At 49.7% G+C, this 20,869-nt stretch overlaps 1 protein-coding gene across 1 annotated transcript in view; it reads right to left on the reverse strand.

Annotated features, from left to right (window-relative positions):
* TNS2 (tensin 2) overlaps nucleotides 1-20,869 on the reverse strand; it is a 99,558-nt gene that overhangs the window by 27,126 nt on the left and 51,563 nt on the right. The window contains exons 4-15 of the mRNA XM_056867365.1: nucleotides 13,038-13,076; nucleotides 9,492-9,530; nucleotides 8,603-8,652; nucleotides 7,647-7,818; nucleotides 6,544-6,594; nucleotides 5,902-6,024; nucleotides 5,029-5,093; nucleotides 4,567-4,650; nucleotides 3,531-3,643; nucleotides 1,902-1,962; nucleotides 1,291-1,369; nucleotides 69-198 (exon numbers count right to left, since the gene is read on the reverse strand). Of these exons, the coding sequence (XP_056723343.1) occupies nucleotides 69-198; nucleotides 1,291-1,369; nucleotides 1,902-1,962; nucleotides 3,531-3,643; nucleotides 4,567-4,650; nucleotides 5,029-5,093; nucleotides 5,902-6,024; nucleotides 6,544-6,594; nucleotides 7,647-7,796 (856 nt within the window). The 5' untranslated portion in view covers nucleotides 7,797-7,818; nucleotides 8,603-8,652; nucleotides 9,492-9,530; nucleotides 13,038-13,076. The remainder of the gene's footprint in view (nucleotides 1-68; nucleotides 199-1,290; nucleotides 1,370-1,901; nucleotides 1,963-3,530; nucleotides 3,644-4,566; nucleotides 4,651-5,028; nucleotides 5,094-5,901; nucleotides 6,025-6,543; nucleotides 6,595-7,646; nucleotides 7,819-8,602; nucleotides 8,653-9,491; nucleotides 9,531-13,037; nucleotides 13,077-20,869) is intronic.

Here is a 20,869-nt window from a genome sequence, read left to right on the forward strand (position 1 = left end):
CTGCGGGCCATACGTTTGACACCCCTGCTCTAGCATCTTTGTTTGCAGGACTAAGCATTCTCCCGTACCTCTCCAGGCTTCGTCCAGCTCGTCTTTGCTAAACCAAAGTTGCGTGCTGTGGATGGTACAGGTATGGAACTGGACTCGGAATACGACATCCCGCTCCGCTCCCTGGAGCTGCTTGTGATAGCATTTCACCTGGGAGGGGGAAACAGGGGCAAGGGTTGTTACCGGGCGCCGTCGGAGTGAATGCTTTCTGCCCCACCCCCCGCTACAAACACAGACATGCAAAGGCAGAGGAAGGATAAAAGGACGAGGTAATAGGCCCCTGCCAATGGATAAGCACACCAAAATAATCTCCGGCTGATTCCGCGGAGCCCTTACGGGGTTTTCCTGGGCAACTGGTGGCTTATTTCGAGAAGTATTGGGAAGGGAATGTAGTCCAGCTGATTAAAGATATTACGAGGCTGTGAGCTCTCTTGGGATCCAGTTAACCATTACTTCACATGATCTCAAAGTGAAAACTGAAGAATGCAATATACCTAGGGTGGGGAAATACCTGGAGGCTTTTGGGGCAGAGCCAGAGGAAAAGGGGGTTTGGGAAGGGGAGGGACTACAATGGTGTATAACGCCATAGAACCCATCTTCCAAAGCGGCCATTTTCTCCAGGTGAACTGATCTCTCTCGGCTGGAGATCAGTTGTAATCTCAGGAGATCTCCAGCTAGTACCTGGAGTTGGCAACCCAAAATATAGCGTTTGAAATATACTTTATGAGTTGAATGGCGTTATCGTAGTAATAACAGCTGCTCAAGTAACTGCAGCATGCTTCTTAACTGCAAAATGAAATTAGGTTACGTAAGTCGCAACTGACTTACGGCGACCCCAGCAAGGGGCTTTCAAGGCAACCGAGAAGCAGAGGTGGTTTTTGCCAGTGCCTTCCTCTGCAGAGTCTTCCTCAGTGGTCTCCCATCCAAGTATTGACCCTGCTTAGCTTCTGAGAACTGTTGAAATCAGGCTATACCGTGCCACCTTCCCTCCCAAGAGGAAACTGCCGTAAGCAAAACGATGCAGACTCTGTTGTTATCTGTGTCCCAAAGTAGAGGAGAAGGGACAAGCAAGACGCCCGGTGCTGCAGCAATGCATCGTGGGAAGTGTGCATTACTGGAAAGCAGGAGAAAGAGGAAAGTGCCACTGAAGTTGGAAGGAGGCTTCATAGGCTAGAGGAAGGCTTCCGCCTTTGTTCAGTGGAGTGGTTCAGAAACAAGCCAATTTCCACCTCCTGAACTCACCATGACATCCCCCTTCAGGAGTAAAGCTGGCTCCAGAGTGATGCAGAGCTTCTGAGACCCACCGGTACCATGCAGGCTGCTGTTAAGACACAGAGGAACAGAAGAAGAAGAAGAAGAAGAAGAAGAAGAAGAAGAAGAAGAAGAAGAAGAAGAAGAAGAAGAAGAAGGAGGAGGAGGAGGAGGAGGAGGAGGAGGAGGAGGAGGAGGAGGAGGAGGAGGAGGAGGAGGAGTTGGTTTTTATATACCCACTTTCTCTACCACTTAAGGGAGAATCAAACCAGCTTACAATCACCTTCCCTCCCCCTCCCCACAACAAACACCCTGTGAGGTAGGTGGGGCCAGGAGAGTGCAGCTGGGACTAGCCCAAGGTCACTCAGCTGGCTTCCTGTGTCGGAGTGGGGAAACCAACCCGATTCACCAGATTAGCCTTCGCCGCTTATGTGGAGTGGGGGAAAAACCTGGTTCTTCAGAGCAGAGTCCACCGCTCCAAACCACCGCTCTTAACCACTACACCATGCTGGGGTTAGCGCCCCCACGGAGACTGCTCCTTATCCCAGGGGAATCCACCCTTGGACAAACTTTGTTCCGAGAGTCAACCGATCGGTACTCACTAGATCCCCGAGGTATAGACCAGCTGCATGGACTGATAGATCTTCAGGAAAGGTTGATAGCCTAGAAGAGGAAAGACAGATTAAGAAGGGGCCTGGGAAAGGTGAAGACACCCCTTGCCTCTGGAACCTGGCCAATGCTGCTCCTTGCAGCGATGACTTCCACATGTTAATTATCTGTTGTGTAAAATAGGACCTTCCCGTTGTCTGCTTTGGAACCATAATAAGGTGCCCAAAAGGTAAATCATGGGCTACTATGGATACAAGTGATTTTGTGATAGTAAATTTAATACAAACACAAAAACAAATATAAACAACTTGCGTGTAGCCCTGTTCTAGCCTTGATGTATCTCTATGCTGAACATGCCAAATAAACATAAAAACACAAAATTACAACAGTGTGACAATATACACAAACAATATCACAGCTCAGACGAAACGCGTTTTGGCTATGAAGCCTACTTCAGGGGTCCGTATGATACAATTCTATGCCACTGTTAAAGTACATAAATGTATGAGAAAATTTCAATCCTTAGACTGAGTAAAATGACGTTTGTAAAGTGTAAAGTCTAAAATTTGTTTATATATATAGCCTTTATAGTCTTAGGCTCCTATAGAAGTATACCTTACATGACTGAGAATCAAGATGCATTAAGTTAAAATGCTTTGAACATGTGAAGCTGCCTTATACTGAATCAGATCCTGGGTTGATTAAAGTCAGTATTGTCTACTCAGACCGGCAGCGGCTCTCCAGGGTCTCAGGCAGAGGTCTTTCACATCACTTACCTGCCTAGTCTCTTTAACTGGAGATGCCGGGGATTGAACCTGGGACCTTCTGCATGCCAAGCAGATGCTCTACCACTGAGCCACAGCCCCTCCCCAAGATGAAGATGTGCCCTTCAAGGACTTGTGCGAGAAGGGAACTCCTATCCCCTCTACAGCCTCCCCACTTGAACACATAAAGCTGTCTTATACTGAATCAGACCCTCAGTCCATCAAAGTCAGTATTGTCTACTCAGACCGGCAGCGGCTCTCCAGGATCTCAGGCAGGGGTCTTTCACATCACTTACCTGCCTAGTCTCTTTAACTGGAGATGCCGGGGATTGAACCTGGGACCTTCTGCATGCCAAGCAGATGCTCTACCACTGAGCCACAGCCCCTCCCCAAGATGAAGATGTGCCCTTCAAGGACTTGTGCGAGAAGGGAACTCCTATCCCCTCTACAGCCTCCCCACTTGAACACATAAAGCTGTCTTATACTGAATCAGACCCTCAGTCCATCAAAGTCAGTATTGTCTACTCAGACCGGCAGCGGCTCTCCAGGATCTCAGGCAGGGGTCTTTCACATCACCTACTTGCCCAGTCCCTTTAACTGGAGATGCTGGGAATTGAACCTGGGACCTTCTGCATGCCAAGCAGATGCTCTACCACTGAGCCACAGTCCCTCCTTGGAACCAGCAAGGACAGGTTCCGTGGGTTGTAAGAGCAGGGCAAGAAAAAGATCTAGTAAGATTGTACATAAGCGTTCACACAAACATATGCAAGCTACTTGGAATGCACAAACCGAGCATGCATCTTTGGACAGGCGGGATGTAATTTTCTGATTATTCCTTCATGGTCCTGCTTCTCTTACCTCCTCCAGCCTCAAAGGCAGGAATAGCCGGGAGCAAGACGTGATGCAGGAAGAGGGTGTTGCTGTTCATCTTGATAGTGCCTGAAAGCAGCCCGCTGAAATAATGGATGTACCTGTCCATAGGGGAGGGAGAGAGGAGTCAAGGACAATCAGCTGGAAAGGAGGGTCCTGGCTATATCTCCCACACGATAAGCAACTCCCTCTACCAACAGCTCATCTCGTTCAAGCGGCAGCCATTTTGAAGCCAGTCAATAAAAGAAGGAGGAGGAGGATAGAATCATAGAATAGAATCATAGAGTTGGAAGGGACCACCAGGGTCATCTAGTCCAACCCCCTGCACTTGCATCTTTGGGCAAGTGTTGGTTTTATACCCCGATTTTCTCCACCGGTCCACAATTGCCTTCCCTTCCTCTCCCCACAGCAGACACCTTGTGAGATAGGTGAGGCTGAGAGAGTTCAGAAAGAACTGTGACTAGCCCAAGGTCACCCAGCTGGCTTTGTGTAGAGAAGTGGGGAAACCAACCCGACTCACCAGATTAGAGTCCGCCGCTCATGTGTTGGAGTGGGGAATCAAACCCGGTTCTCCAGATTAGAGTCTGCCGCTCATGTGGAGGAGTGGGGAAACCAACCCGGTTCACCAGATTAGAGTCCGCCGCTCATGTGGAGGAGTGGGAATCAAACCCGGTTCTCCAGATTAGAGCCCGCCGCTCATGTGGAGGAGTGGGGAACCAAACCTGGTGCTCCAGATTAGAGCCCGCCGCTCATGTGGAGGAGTGGGGAACCAAACCCGGTTCTCCAGATTAGAGCCCGCCGCTCATGTAGAGGAATGGGGACTCAAACCTGGTTCACCAGATTAGAGTCCGCCGCTCATATGGAGGAGTGGGGAATCAAACCCGGTTCTCCAGATTAGAGCCCGCCGCTCATGTGGAGGAGCGGGGAATCATACCCGGTTCTCCAGATTAGAGTCCGCCACTCTTAACCACTACACCACACTGGGTGCCAGGAGGGAAAAGGAAAGAAGGGACAGAAGCCTCACCTCTTCTGGGAGGGTTGCAAGGATGCCGCCACCTTGTCCTCGCAGAACTTGCGCATGGTTAGCGTGCTGAGGGCTTGGTCCGCACTTAGGAGAGAAGGAAGGAAAAGGTGTGAGTGTGTGCACATTAGTATGTAAGGGAAACAGGAGTCCAGTGGAGAGGAAAAAGGTTGTGTTATGTGTGAGGGAAATACGGGAGTGGCAGTAAAGAGGGTTATGGTGATCACGGAGCCGGAAGCCACAACCTCCACCTTAGGGCTGCCAACGTCCAGGTGGCACCTGGAGATCTCCCACTGTTGACCTCCGGATGGCCCAAATGGCTGCTTTGGACTCTACGGCATTATACCCTGTTGGGTTCCTTCTCCTCCCCAAACCTCGCCAACCCAGGCTCCGCCCCCAAATCTCCAGGAATTTCCCACGCCAGAGTTGGAAACCCTCCCCCCGCCCCCAAATCCTTTTTCGTACCTTGCAGAGATTTTGCTGTAGTACATGTAGGCGGCCACGATCACCCCTGTTTTCCCCTTGTTGCCCTGGCACAAAGAGAGATAAACAGGTCAAAAGTTATAAGTAGGTCTCTAAAGTAGCAGGACCGTCACCCTACAAGTGCAAAAAGCAAAAAGCTAGACTGACGTTCAGGTAGGTAGCTTTGATGGAGAGGAAATCAAAGGTGCCAGTGAAGAAAGGGACCCTGTTTAGGATTCTGATCTCTCTATTCCCTCCACCCCCATTCCCCATCTTCTGGGCACTGCTTAACTTGGCCACCTTGAGCCAAATGGAAAGGTGGGGTATAAATCTGAAACAAACAAATAACCGAGGTGGCGCCATGCTCAGGCCTTCCTGAAGGTCTTGACTGGGGTGATATAAATGCCAGAGGGTTAGCCACGTTACTTAGGGTTGCCAGGCCCCTGCTCGCAACCGGCAGGAGGTTTTTGGGGTGGAGCCTTAGGAGGGTGGGGTTTGGGGAGGGGAGGGACTTCAATGCCATAGAGTCCAGTTGCCAAAGTGGCCATATTCTCCAGGTGAATTGATCTCTATTGGCTGGAGATCAGTTGTAATAGCAGGGGATCTCCACTTAGTACTTGGAGTTTGGCAACCCTAGTTTTGGGGAACCTGTTTTATTTCACATTTGAAAGCATGGACAAAATGCGGGGAAACGCAGGGGGAGAGCGAGGCGACCTCTGACGGTCAGAAACGGCACGCGTAATCCAAACAAAGACCCGAAGCCGTCAGAGGGGGGACCGCGAGTGAAACAGCCATGCCTAAAAGGCCTGTAACTGGTAAACTGCATGCACGTGCCGCCGCGATTCAGATTGGGGCCGTGCACATTTCCTTCCCCACCTTGCAGTGAAGCACAACCACATGCTGCGGGTCTGAATTCAGCCAGGTCTCCATGGCTTTGCAAATGGAGCAGATTTTGTCCAGTGGTGGGGCGTGTAGGTGCGGCCACCCAAAATCCTGAACCTGCACCGAAGAGGGGAGAGAAGCACTGAGGTTAAGGACATCGACCTGTTTGTGACACATTAAACCCGCCATTCCCCCAAGGATCTCAGGGCAGCATAAACGGTTCTCCTCCCCTCATTATCCTCACAACAACCCTGCAAGGTAGGTCAGTGCCGTCAAGTCACAGCTGACTTACGGTTAACCCCGTGGGGTTTTCAAGGCAAGAGACGTTCAGAGGTGGTTTTAGCCATAGCCTGCATCTGACCAGAAGCCAAAGACTTCCTTGGTGGTCTCCCATCCAAGTACTAACCAGAGCTGACCCCACTTAGCTTACAAGATCAGCCAAAATCAGGCTATCCTGGGCCAACTAGGTCAGAATGCAAGGTAGGTTAGGTGAAGGTAAAATGACTGGCCCAAAGTAAGCCAGTGAGCTTCATACCCAAGTAAGGATTTGAATCCAGGCCTCCTCAATGCTTTCCCTACATTTTCCCACTATGCCCCCAGTGCCTTTCCCCTCACCCCCAGTGCCTTTCCCCTCACCTTGGGGTTCAGCCGGAGGATGTCATGCCGTTTCTCTGACAGGTTGAAGAGCTGTTGACACAAAAAGACATCTAGTTGGCCGCTGAGACTCATGAAGACCCTCTGCTAGGGCAGCCAATCGGCCTATATTTCTGTCTTTTCTCGGGTTACCGACACTGTTTGAAAAAGATGCTAAGAGTTCAGATTCTGTCCTGGCTCTGCTAGCCCTTCCAGACAGAAGTGGATTCCACACTTTTCTGTCATAACGTCGCTTTGCCGTATCCCTTGGATTTCCCGTTCCTGCAAAACCACACCATGGCAACAGAGCTCTGGACCCTCCTTGGCCTATAAGGTGTGCCAACTTTCTTTGCATTGGACTATCGTGCATGGATCCCAAACAACGGAGATGCTAGAGCTATATTTTGGATTGGACATTGTTGGGGGGAGGCAGGGGCCATTTATGCCCGGGAGGTTTTGCCTTTGATTTGCTGCTCTCTCGATGCACATTTCCCCCATCTGAATTCTCAAAACTCTGCACGGAGGCTTATTTTTGAGTTCTGAGAATTCGGATGGGGAAAATGTGCAGCTAGAGAGTGGCAAATCCAAGGCAAAACCTCCCATGCATAAACAGCCTGAATTGGAGCTGAGGCTACTGTCCTTTTATTTATGCATGGGAGGTTTTGTCTTGGATTTGCCATTCTCTTGATGCACATTTTCCCCATTCAAATTCTCAGAACTCTGCATGGGGGCTTATTTTTGAGTTTTGAGAATTCGGATGGGAAAAATGTGCACCTAGAAAGCGGCAAATCCAAGGCAAAACCTCCCGCGCATAAATGGCCTTTCTTTCGATCATAAAGATGGTAGTACCTAGTTGGAAGGGCTTCATGTTTTTAGATCGTAGCTGGGATATTACATACAAAGCCTAAAGAGAGGTGTCATGTTAAAGTGTGTAGATTAGCTCTTTCTTTTACAGTTGTTTTTCTTACAAGAGGCACTGTATGGGGCACCGCAGACACACGTTCCTACCCAGGAAGACAATGAACAGCTCCCATTTTAAAATATCCCTCCCTGAGATACCCTCGGTACCTTCCTGCCCACCACCTCCTTCCCTCGGCCCCGTTTACCATATATTTGTCCTCATGCTTGGATTTCAGCATCTGAGCCACCTCCCTGAGGTTGCTGCGGTAACGCTGCTCCTCCAAGGCAGGGGGGAAGAAGACGGAGATGATGCGCTCGGTGATGTAGGTGAGGTCAAAGTCATACTTGCGCTCCATCACGTGGTCCAGGCTGAAGCTCCTACAGGAAGTAAGGGGTAGCACCACTGAGCTGAAAAGAGGGGGGACATCTTTTTTTTTGGCAAACATTTGCAGTTGTGGTGGAAAGTGCCTGCAACTTCCCAACTGTTGTTGAGCGTGTCAAAAGACGGCAAAAGTTCATCGATTAAAGTGAGGGCAGCGTTACCTGATCTGGTTTCGTTTGCCCTCGTTTGCCTTCAACCAGTTGTGGCCATTTTAGGTCCCCCCCCAATGAGTCTATTTGAAAGCAACCCGTCGTAATATTGAAATGATATTTTAAAATATTTAAATATTTCAAAATTAATAATCACAGGATCATAGAATTGTAGAGTTGGAAGGAGCCATACAGGCCATCTAGTCCAACCCCCTGCTCAGATAGACAGGCAGACAGACGGATAGGTAGACAGGTAGACAGGTAGGTAGATAGATAGATGATAGATGATAGATAGATAGATAGATAGATAGATAGATAGATAGATAGATAGATAGATAGATAGATAGATAGATAGATAGATAGATAGATACTCCAACTGTCAGCAGCTCTTCAGAGTCTCAAGCAGAGGTCTTTCTTATCACCTACTGCCTGGCCCTTTTAACTGGAGAGGCCTGGAATTGAACCTGGGACCTTCTGCATGCCAAGCAGCCCCTCCTGGGACCTTCTGAGCCACAGCCCCTCCCTGCAACAGAACCTACAGGCACCAAAGAGCTACCCATGAAAAGTAGCAAAGCTGGGCGAGATGATCTCCCCTTGACTCCAGGCAGTCACCAATATGCCAGACCCTTACCTGGGTAATGTGTTACGTTGTCTTGCAGTGTTGAGGGACTTGGTGGAACCCTGGAAGGTAAATACAGTGAGGAAAATAAGTACGTGTCTAGCATAAAGGCATCAGAAAAGCTCAACAGAAAGGGGAAGGGGAGAAGGACCATGCATGAAAATAGCCTGGGATGGCCTGAAGGAAACAAGAGGCCATAGTTGCATTCTGAAACAGAGAGATTTCTTTCTCCTGCTCCCTCTAAAGCCAACGAAACTGTCAGGAAGTATTGTTGTAAAATAAATGCAAGTGGCCACCATACTAAAAAGGCTTGTCTCTGGCAACAGGGTTGCCAACCTCTAGGTGGTAGCTGGAGATCTCCTGCTGTTACAGCTGAACTCCAGCCGATAGAGATCAGTTCCCCTGGAGAAAATGACCGCTTTGGCAACTGGACTTTATGACAATGAAGTCCCTCCCCTCCCCAAACCCCACCCTCCTCAGGCTCTGCCCCCAAAGCCTCCCGCCGATGGCGAAGAAGGACCTGGCAACCCTATCTGGCAACCACCTGCCCTACCTCCGAAGTCAGGTGGGGAAACACAGAAAAGACCATCTCGGAAGACCATCTTAAATGTAGGTCCCCGAACAACGTCCCTCTAAGCTGCCCAGTGTTTTGGAAACGCCTCCCGCCGTTCAGAAAACCTCTTCGCCATCTTTTCCCAGCAAACTCCCAAATCAGACTCTGTTTGCCAGTTTCCTCCTACGCTCCAATGGCAAACGTTTCTTTCCGTTTCCACGGAACTGAAGCGTCACAGGCTTGGAGCAGCTACCGAACAGCATCAACCAGGTCTTGCAGAGTAACTCCCGAGCAATGGGATTTCAATTAGGCAACGCTCAAAGGATGCGGATGAAATGCAAGGCGTACCAAATGCTCAATGCGCCGGACTGGGGCCGTATTCCGTCTCTGACATGTGGGGAAACAGAGAGAAGCAAAAGGAGAGTTTGGAAAAAAATGAGTCTACAAAGAACATCAATACTATTATGTATACAGTAAGTAAACATTTCTTAGAACAGTAGATGAAACTGGCAGCAGGATGAAATTGGTAGTAAGAATATTCTTAATGTACCAGAGTAAGAAATGTCCATTTAAAAAAGCCCTAGCTATACGTTTCAAAGAGAATGAAAGATTATTAATAAGTATCCAGACTTTCGTTTAAGATCTGTATTAGTTTTTAGCTTAAGCTGTGTTTCCTCTTTATTCTTATGTTTGTCACTCTTTGTATCTCTGGAACGGCTCGGAAATGCAAATTTTGTGATATTTGATCCCTTTCCCTTTATCCCTTCTTCCTTTCTGTATCCAAAAACTTTATAAATAATTTTTTAAAAAAAATAACAATACAAGATCGTTGATTGTGCTAATGTAGGCGCCTTGCGGGCAGTTTCCACAGGGGTCCGCAGGTGAATTGTGAAAACTCTTCCTGACACTTTAAGCCTCAAACCAGGACTGGAGGAAGGGTAATGCAGTTTTCCTATGAGGAGGTGCCACAAAAGCACAGATTGCCGATTAAAAGAACGCTATAGCTCAGGGGGTCCCCAGCCTTTTCGAACCTGCGAGCACCTTTGGAATTCTGACCCTGCAGGGTGGGCACAGCAACAAAATGGCGGACACAAAATGGCTTAACTTCAGCCACACCGTGAAGATCCTTGTGCTGTGGTGGCAGCTGCTACCAAAGCAATGTTTTAAAAAATCTGCACTGCCAATCAAATCTGCAATAGTCAAACAGAAGCCTCGCCGGGCAAAAACCCTACCTGGCCCCCATCCACTAACTAAAAACACTTGGTGGGCACCAGAAAAGCTGTCGGTTGGCTCCCATTTATTCTCTGTTTCATGGAGCTAGCTATACTTTTCAACAAATTAGAACTGCAAACATGCAGTGACACCAACATTTTGAGATATACTGGCTCGATGCTCGGCAGGAGGGCAGGGTAATTTCCCCACCTACCTGCCCATCCAGGGCACCAGCCCTAACTCCGATGCCAGTAGGCATCTATGAACTGGCGTATGATCCCATGTGGCATATACGCAGACTCCAAGGGCACAATTAAACCCTAAATTACTTGTAGAATTTCAATGGTGCACATGGAAATTACACGTGCCAAATCAGATTATAATGCGACACACGGATGCCCAGGGGCATCAGCGGTTGAGCTGATGCGCTAGTGGGTGGGGAAGTAAGGTGTATTCTCCATTCCTCCCCGTGCATCGAGAGCCAGTGTTGGGTAGTGTTTAGAGAGTTAAATTAGAACCTGGAGTTAAAATCCACATTGCACCAAAATCTCATTGGTCTTTTATGCATGGCTGTTTCACTTGCCGTCACCCCTCTGACAACTTCAGGTCTTTGTGTTGATTATGCATGTTGTTTTGGACCGTCAGAAGTCGCCTTGCTCCCCCCCTGCGTTCCCCTGCGTTTTGCCCGTGTTTTCAGAGACCTGTTTTATCTCAAATTTGAAAACATCGGCAAAATGCGCGGAAACACAGGGGGAGAGCGAGGTGATCTCTGAAAGTCAGAAACAGCATGCATAATCAGCACAAAGACCGTGGCTCAGTGGCAGAGCATCTGCTTGGCGTGCAGAAGGTCCCAGGTTCAATCCCCGGCATCTCCAGTTAAAGGGACTAGGCAAATAGGTGATGTGAAAGACCTTAGCCTGAGACTCCGGGGAAGGGGGAAGGCTGTTGCCTCAAATTCAGTTGATGCCTTGATAAAGATTATTGAAACTTTACCCAATCCTGGGAAATAAAGTTGGCATGGCATGACATGGCATATGGCACAGCATAGATTGTAAGGGCAAGTAATGCTCATAGAAAAATTGGCAATTACACCAGATTTGGAAAAATTGCAAGGGCATATTATGCCTGTGTATTCAGATGTGTAAATTTGTATATATGTGTATGAGATAAGCCATATGACTGTAAGTTTGTATGAAGTATATACGACATCCTGTAAAAGCAAACAAGGTTTAGTTGTAAATTTTGTTTATTATTTCGGTGATTTTCCATATGGGACACAGCAATAACTATATACCGATTAGCACTGGTTACCATTACACAGAGGTTGGCAACCCTATCCATCGGCTGCAGCGATGCGGCGCTTCCAGAAGTAAAACCAGAAGGGACGTCATTGCATGTACGCACTTGTGCACACACTCCCCGCCTCAGTCCTATCCTCTAAAACCTCTCACCGATTGGGAGAAGGGATGTGGCAACCTCAGACTCCAAGAACTACGGGCACTTCTGGGATTCTGAGGATTGGCAGGGGTGCCACTACACAATGGGGGGGGGGCAGTCATAAAATCGCTGCCGTGGAGCCAATCACAAGCCAAGCATCCTCCTATACCAGATGTTGCTGTTTCCAGCTGTGAGTCCCCTGCAGACACAAAGGGGAGGCCTCCTGGGCTCTTCTGAAGCAACTCCTGTCATTTTAATAGAAGCTTTGTGTTTAGAAACGAGGAGCTGAAGCTTTTCATGGCCCGGCCTGGGGGTCAACAACATCACCTGGTAAATGGCACCACCTACCCATTAAGCCTCGATTAAAGGGGTAGGGTGTTCCCCACCCCCTGCCGCCCCCAGGCGAGTTGACAACTCTATTTTCAAGTGATCTCTATGTACCAGAAGTCAGTTTCGATGCCAGTATTCCTCTCCTGGTAATACTAACAGAAAGGGCGAAAATGCACGGTCGGCTTAGCCTCCTTTATTCCCTGCTTCAGCCAGGATTCAGCCAGGATCGAACGCACGCGTTTTTGCCGAACGTGCGTTCGATCCTGGCTGAATCCTGGCTGAAACAGGGAATAAAGAAGGCTAAAGCAACCGTGCGTTTTCGCCCAAAGAGAAAAACTGACTGAAGCAGAGACCGAATAAGGACACAGATGAGGGGCAACCAGTGGCGGACTGGCCAGCGGGTCAGCTTGCCCAATGGCAAGTGAAGCGGGCCCCCTTAAACATTAGACAATACGTTAAAAATGTCAATGACCTTTTAGTAGTTTGAAAATATAATAGAGGTTCAAATATTATTACTGTATGCAACTAAAATTTACGTTGTATTACTATTTAAATTTTTTTTTAAATAAAATCATTTTTTGAGGATACTTTATACCAAACTATTTAAAAATATCCACCATTCATTAAAAAAAATAAAACATCAATTATAACAATCTGTATTTACATTTAGTATCTACTGTATACTGCCAGTAATATGTACAATATATGTACACTGTAATTACTAAAAATAGACATTAATTTCGCAAAAATTTTAATTGCTCCTTTTCCCCCCTTATGTATTTTTTTGAAAATTGTATTTACTTCTTATAAAAATTAAACGATAGCCTTATAGTTGTGGGTGGACCCCCTTGTCTCCTGGCAACCAATATTTTTAGACCCAGTCCGCCACTGGGCGCAATCATGGATGGCACTTACCAGTTCAGGTGGAGGAAGCGGCTGGCAGGAGGATGGGACCTAGAAACGAGAAAAACCAGAGGGTGATGAGCCCGGTCACAGAGACCTATTCAGCTGGAGGCCGCAGAGTTTGCCAGCCTCTCCAGAAACCCCCTACAAAGCTCTCCAGTGACGTCCCTCGTAACTCCTCTACGTAGGAGTTGTGGGGGGCATCGGAGGGAGAAAAAAGTATCTCGCTCAGCTCCTTGAACCGCCTGCGTAAGCGGCAGAATCTGTACCTCTTTCTCCCCTCCCGCCCACCCCCCATCGGGGTATTTTCTTTGGCCAGGGCTTTGGTTCCTTCCAATGACACTATGCACATAAGCGGCGATTCATCACGGCCGACGCAAGGAAGGGGGCACTATATATAGAGAAACATAAACAGGCCGGTCCCCACCCCACCCAAGAGGGAAGCACAGTGAGGCTATTGAGCTCTCTTTGCTTTCGGCTCACCTGGCCCAGCTGCCTTTGCATCCCTGAGTGACCCAGGCAAAGGAGTGGGCGATTCTAGGCACCGTCTCCTTTGCCGTCCGTAGCTCCGGCTTCACAAGCTACAGGAAATCTACTCCCTCCTCTTAGAAGTCTGGTCTAGTGTTTGGGATGTCTCAAGAGTAGCTCTTTTTTTTTTTAACCAAAGAAGTTTGGGTCAGAAATGATTAAATCTGATTCAGTTCAGTTTGACATCAATTCGTATCGGTGGCTTTTGCGGGGGATGCTTGAACAGCCAACTGGTTCGGCTCGCATTCCGCTCGCAGCTCGCGAGAGGAGAGCCAATTTTTCACCGAGCAGGTCAGCCGCTCGAGTCCGTTTGTCAAGTTACTTTTTTGTGTGCTTCCCAACAGGGCAGTGGAATTGGCAGCATTTCACACAGGCTCATTCTCACACACACACACACACAGCGGCAGTAATTCCCCCCCTTCCGCACAATTCCACTGTTGTCACTGCTTGTTGCTTAGCTGCCAATCGTATAAATAAATACTAATCCCTCAGCAAGAGATTATTAGCAAACGTTATACTTTTTTTTATAAGCCTTTACCCTTTGGTGTTATGAATCCATGTCGTTGTTGAGGGTGTTTTGTACATGGGCTGAAAACATCCTTAGATAATAATAATTAAGTGCTGTCAAGTCGCAGCTGATTTATGGCAACCCCCAAGGGGTTTTCTAGGTAAGAGTTGTGCATAGGTGGTTAATTGCCTTCCTCTGCACAGCAACCCGAGTCTTCCTTGAAGGTCTCCCATCCAAGTACTAACCATGGCAGACCCTGCTTAGCAGCCAGGTTCTGATGAGCTCAAGCTAAGCTAGGCTGTTCAACCTGCTCCTTAGATAATACTAAGAAGAATAATGTAAACACACATCTGTGCATAGCTATGGGGTCCTCATGTCTCCCCCCCACAAGTACACTTGGGAACTTTTATGTGAGAGGACTGCATATTCGGGGTAGCTGATACCTTCTTCCTCAAGAGTGGTGATGGTCAAAGAAGAAGTAGAAGAAGAGTTGGTTTTTATATGCCAATTTTCGCTACCACTTAAGGAAGACTCAAACCAGCTTACAATCACTTTTCCTTCCCCTCCCCACAACAGACACCCTGTGAAGTAGGTGAGGCTGAGAGAGCTCTAAAAGAGCTGTGACTAGCCCAAGGTCACCCACAAGCCCCTACACAGATGCAATCTTTTTTTGTTGTTTTTCGGAAGGATGTGCCCCTAAGGTCCACAGACACACAAAAAAACCCCTCTTCTATTTCTCTCTGTATCAACATTCCAGCTTCTTAACTCTTTCCTTTTAACTCTACCTGGTCAGGTATTATTGGCACCTACTGTTGGAATAAGCGACGCTTGGTGTATAAAGAGAAGAAGAGGAGTCCCTGCAGGGAGTCCCTGCAGTTAGATAGGATAGTGAAGTCAGCACCTTCTCTTCTGGTGTCATTCTTCGACTATCTCCAGATTGCTACTCTTAGGGCAATATCCTGTTTTTCCGGAAGTTCAGCTCTCACTCTATCCGTGCAGTCCTGAATGGGAGGGCTGGAGCCACATACAGTAAGAGCCGGCATGATCCCAGTGTGACTTTGCTCCATGGTAAGTGGCACCTACTCCGGCGCAGGGGCACTTATGGTGGCCCCTGGGAGCGGCGCAGCGGCAGGAGCCTTAGGCATCGGTGCTGCCGTGTTTCCAGATCGTCGTCGATGGGGGGGGGGCGTTCGCAGGGATGGAGCTGCATTTAGTAGGGTTGCCAACCTTCAGGTGTGTGTGTGTAAAGTGCCATCAAGTCGCAGCCGACTTATGGCAACCCCTTTTGGCGTTTTCATGGCAAGAGACTAACAGAGGTGGTTTGCCAGTGCCTTCCTCTGCACAGCAACCCTGGTATTCCTTGGTGGTCTCCCATCCAAATACTAACCAGGGCCGACCCTGCTTAGCTTCTGAGATCTGACGAGATCAGGCTAGCCTGGGCCATCCAGGTCAGGGCAACCTTCAGGTAGCTAATGAAAAAAGCAGCGCGAGGCTCATATATACAAATGAAAAAGCAAGATTAACCATTGGAGTAATGATTCTATTTTTTCAAGCAATTAGCGAATGTAACTCCATAGGGAAACAAAAATATATATGCTGGCGTGTTGCAGAACACACCCGCCAGAAATACGCCAGCATATATATTTTTGTTTCCCTATGGAGTTACATTTGCTTGAAAAAATAGAATCATTACTCCAATGGTTAATCTTGCTTTTTCATTTGTATATATGAGCCTCGTGCTGCTTTTTTCATTAGTCTATACTATTTCAGCATAGGTTTCTTGTTTCCCTAGTTCACTAAACCTTCAGGTAGCGGCTGGAGATCTCCTGCTATTACAAATGATCTCCAGCTGATAGAGATCAGTTCCCCTGGAGAAAATGGCCACTTTGGCAATTGGACTCTATGGCACTGAAGGCCCTTCCCTCCCCAAACCATGCCCCTCCTCAGGCTCCACCCCAAAAACCTCCCTCCACTGGCAAAGAGGGACCTGGCAACCCTAGCATTTAGGCAGCTTCCAAACCACTTTCGGCCCGGGAACGCCTCTTTGCGCTGCTGCAGAGCTACACCAACAAAATAGCTGGCATAGCCCCATGAAATTCAGTGGGCGAGTTTCACGGGTTTTTATTTTAAATGCGTTTCAAATTCTTTTTTTTTCCAGCCAGGAAGACTCTCAGGAGGTGGAGCGACGGCACCGTTCCCAGCCGTGGCCTAACTACCAGAACCAACGGGTTGAAATTAAATCAAAAGATTTTCCGCCTAGACATTAGGAAGAATTTTTTAACAGTCAGAGCGGTCCCTCAGTGGAACAGGCTTCCTCGGGAGGTGGTGAGCTCTCCCTTCCTGAAGGTTTTTAAGCAGAGGCTAGATGGCCATCTGTCAGCAATGCTGATTCTATGACCTTAGGCAGATGATGAGAGGGAGGAGGGCATCTTGGCCATCTTCTGGACATGGAGTAGGGGTCACTGGGGGTGTTTTTGGGGGGAGGTAGTTGTGAATTTCCTGCATTGTGCAGGGGGTTGGACTAGATTACCCTGGTGGCCCCTTCCAACTCTATGAGTCTCTGATTCTATGATACCCTCCCCTTCAGGAATGGGCTGCCAGTCTCTCTCAGCTAGTGATGTAGCAAGCAACCTTTCTCTATCTCTGCCCTTTACTATCAAGTATGTTAATTCGGGAATGAAGCTTTTGCTTCACTTTGATCAGTTTTGTGCTCCTCTGTTGTGCTTCTATTGAGCTGTAATAACAACACACCATTTCTGTGGCCCACTATCAAGTGCGAAGAGCAAGGATGCGTGAATATGGCCTTTTCATTTTGTTATGACATTTTACAGTTGGGAAGCTTTTCATTTCACACAAAGTCAGCACGGGTGTCGCTGATTCACTGGGTTTCTTCGCACCATTTATGTACTGTTTGAATTTTAAAATATTGTGTCGTATACAATCCTTAGGCCATTTACATGCAATTAGTGCAAGGACAACATTAAAAATGCATACATTAATGGAGGAAATTGACCAGCAGAAACAGAAAGTGGCACAAAAATAAAGACTCAGGCTCAGTTTGAACAAGGGAGCAGCGGAACAACATAAGAACATAAGAAGAGTCATGATGGATCAGACCAAGGCCCATCAAGTCCAGCAGTCTGTTCAAACAGTGGCCAACCAGGTACTTCTAGGAAGCCTCTAGGAAGCCCCTATCATAAGAACATAAGAAAGGCCATGTGTGAGGGCCATCTGGTTTTGGCTCTTATCTGTTTCTATCTCTACCCCTTTGAACTCGTACAAGCAGTTTGCACCTCTGTGTATCTTCCTGAGTCCCCCGCCTCGTCCTTCTTGCCCAGGTGCCACCTCTCCTCCCCTGCTGTGCTTTCTGCCTTCACTCCCTCGGGCCGAGTCCGGCCTTGAAATGCAGATAGCCCTCACTGTCTCTCTAGAACTGTTTGATGTTTTATGCTGCACCGGTTTGCCTTGTAACCTCCCATGCCTCCCATGCGTGTGAACCTTCGTGCCCTGTAGTAGATAAATACTGTAACCCCGATAAGCTAGTCACTCGCAACTTTGTATCCATGAGCCTGTCTTCCCTACCTGAAGCCTTCAATAAATCTTTTGTTTCTGCATCCAAGTCTGAGCAATTGATTTGGCGAAGTTTGCCCAGCTAGGTTGGGGACTCTCACATTAAGTTGCGAGTCCTTGCCTCTTCGTTCTGCATCGGTACCCTACGGGACAGCCATGTCAGGCGACGAGGACAAAACTACCCCTCCGGCCTCGCCGGACGGAAGCGGTGCACCGGACAAGCCGGCCCCGAAGGACAAACCGGACCAGAAGGTGCCAGGTGCGCCCCGCCCGGGCCCGGGACCGGGCACACGTCCCAAGACCACTTTTAACACTTGGCTGGATTCGCCGAAAGGTTGGTCGCTTTCCCGGACTGAGGCAAAGCACCGCCGCTTGGCCTTAACTGGTACGGGGTTCGAAGACGACCCCGCCCGTCGGGACGCTCTGATGGATGAGGAGCGGAGACAGTGGCAGGAGGAACGCCAAGCGATGGTGGAGCGCATAGATGCCATGCAACTTGTGATGGAGGAGATGGCCGCGGCCATGGACGCGCTGAAGGTACAGCCCCCGCCGGGTAACCCTCCGGATGGGACACCGGCGGCTCCCCCCGCGCCTCCTCCCAGCACCCCGGCCCGCCGGGACCTGAAGATCACGTATGACGGGTCGGGGGACCAGTTGACCTTTTTCATGGTCCAAGTGGACATTTTTATGCGGGAGCAGGGCCGGACCTTTACCTCCGAAGAGCCCCAGGTCCAGTATGTGGCCTCCCTCCTGCAAGGCGAAGCGGCCGCGTGGATGGTGTTACAATACGAGCTCCGCTCCCCTGTGCTACGGAGTTTGGATGACTTTATGATCGCACTCCGTAACCGGTTTGAGGACCCGAATCTGGGGGAGCGGGCCAAAGCCGCTCTGATGCAACTGCGCCAAGGGACCAAGTCGGTGGCGCAGTATGCGAGCGAGTTCCAGTCCTTATCGAGTCGGATTCTGGACTGGAGCGAGGCTACCCGGGTGCAGTTGTTCAGGGAGGGCCTAAACCCGGACCTGCAGCATTGGGCCTTTATGCAAGGTAACCCCCCTGACGTTGAGGGTTGGGTGCGTCACGCCGCCGATATCGAGAATAGGAAGCAGCTCCTAAACTTGTCCAAGCAACGATCCGGCCGCGACTTTAAACCGAGAGGAGACAAGGCAAGTGGGATCCGTGACCCTCGCACCCTAGGCGGCGGCGGCGCCACGCCAGCGGAGCGCCGCAAGCACTTCGAGGCAGGGGTGTGCCTGGTTTGTGGAGGAAAGGGTCACTTCGCCTCCCAATGCCCATCCCGCTCCGGACGCCCGGCTTCCATTCGTCCCGTCCCGAGCGAACCAGAGAAAGCCCCCGCAGAGGGTCAGCCGCGACGCCGAAGCAACGCTCCAGGACGACGGAGCACTCCCTCGGCACTACACGCGCACGCCCTGGAGGGGATCGCCAGTTCGACCGGTCCATCGGGACCCCGGATTGCCAGTGCAACCTCTGACTCCGCCGAGTCACGGATTACAGCGTCCAGCGAGGAGGAAGAGTGGGATGTGCCGGCAAAAAACGCCGTCGGTCTGCTGTAAGGGGGGCTCCTCAGCAGACCGCACCGTCCCCCGTGCAAGGAGCTCCACCGATGGTAAGCGCCCAGGAGGATAATGTTTATATCCGGGTTCACCTCTCACTACCCAAGGGGGGCCCAGTTTTAGAATTCCCCGCGCTCGTGGACTCGGGGTGCGCCCGCACTTTGATTAGTGAGGAGGCGGCCCGGAAATTACAAGTCCGCCGCAAGCGCCTCCCGGGTCCCCTCCGCTTCTCCCAGATGGACGGGAATGACTTTAAAAAGGGGCCTGTCACTCACCGGACTACCGCGATAGTCATGACTGTAGGGGAGCATTGGGAACAGCTGTACTTTACCATTGCCCCCATAGTTGCCCCTGTAGTACTGGGAATGAACTGGCTACGGGGTCACAACCCTTCTATTGATTGGGTCAAGCGGACCCTTACCTTCCCGGCGGATCCCTGCGCCATGCATGACAGGGACCGCATGACCGGGACCCCGGCGGCCGCCCTAGTGGGTTCCCCAGGACCCGTTTCCAATACCCCCAACCTACCCTCGGAATACTCCCAATATTCGGATGTGTTTGATGTGCGGGAATGTGACGAACTGCCACCGCACCGGGAGACCGACTGTGCGATTGAAATAGTTGGAGACGGCAAGTTATCCAAGGGAAAGGTGTACCCCATGAGCCCCAGTGAAAAGGCAGTGTTGCGGGACTATTTGGACACTAACTTGGCGAGGGGCTTCATCCGCCCCTCCAAAGCTCCGTACTCCGCCCCCGCCTTTTTTGTCAAAAAGAAAACGGGTGACTTAAGACTGTGTATTGACTTTCGGAGGCTCAACGCTGTCACGCAGTCTAACGCTTACCCCCTCCCTCTCATTCCAGACCTGCTAGCACAATTGAAGGAGGGCCGGATTTTCACCAAACTGGATTTAGTGGAAGCCTATCACCGCATTCGCATAAAAGAGGGGGACGAACCAAAAACGGCTTTTTCGAGCTGTTTTGGCATGTTTGAGTATTTAGTCATGCCGTTCGGACTTTCTGGGGCTCCGAGTGTGTTCATGCAGTTAATCAATGAAGTGTTACATGATTTGTTGTTTCGGGGGGTGGTAGTATTTTTGGACGATATACTCATTTATTCTGAAACCATGGAAGAGCATGTCCGGCTGGTGCGGGAGGTCCTCCAGCGGTTACGGGACCACAAGTTATATGCCAAAGTGTCTAAGTGTGAATTCCACCAGCCTTCCATTACCTTTCTGGGCTATGTAATCTCCCACCAGGGGTTGGAAATGGACCCCGGAAAGGTTCAGGCTGTGCGAGATTGGGAACCCCCTACTACGCGCAAGCAACTGCAGCAGTTCCTGGGGTTCGCCAACTTCTATCGCAATTTCATTCCCAACTTTGCGCAAGTAGCTCTTCCTCTCACTTCCCTTCTGCGCACTAAGGGAAAGGGTGCCAGTGCCGCCTTGCCTTCGGCCCGACTGCAATGGTCCCCTCCCTGCCAACAGGCTTTCGAGGACTTGAAGCTACTCTTCTCTTCCGAACCAGTTCTGGCCCACCCGGACTGCACCAAACCGTTTGTGGTCCAGGTGGACGCATCCGATGTAGCTATGGGAGGGGCCCTCCTGCAGCGGGACCAAAGTAACGCTTTAAAGCCATGCGCCTATTTCTCCAAGAAGTTTACCCAGTC

Source organism: Euleptes europaea, chromosome 1 (genome assembly GCF_029931775.1).
Source record: "Euleptes europaea isolate rEulEur1 chromosome 1, rEulEur1.hap1, whole genome shotgun sequence".
Taxonomy (NCBI): Eukaryota; Metazoa; Chordata; class Lepidosauria; order Squamata; family Sphaerodactylidae; genus Euleptes; species Euleptes europaea.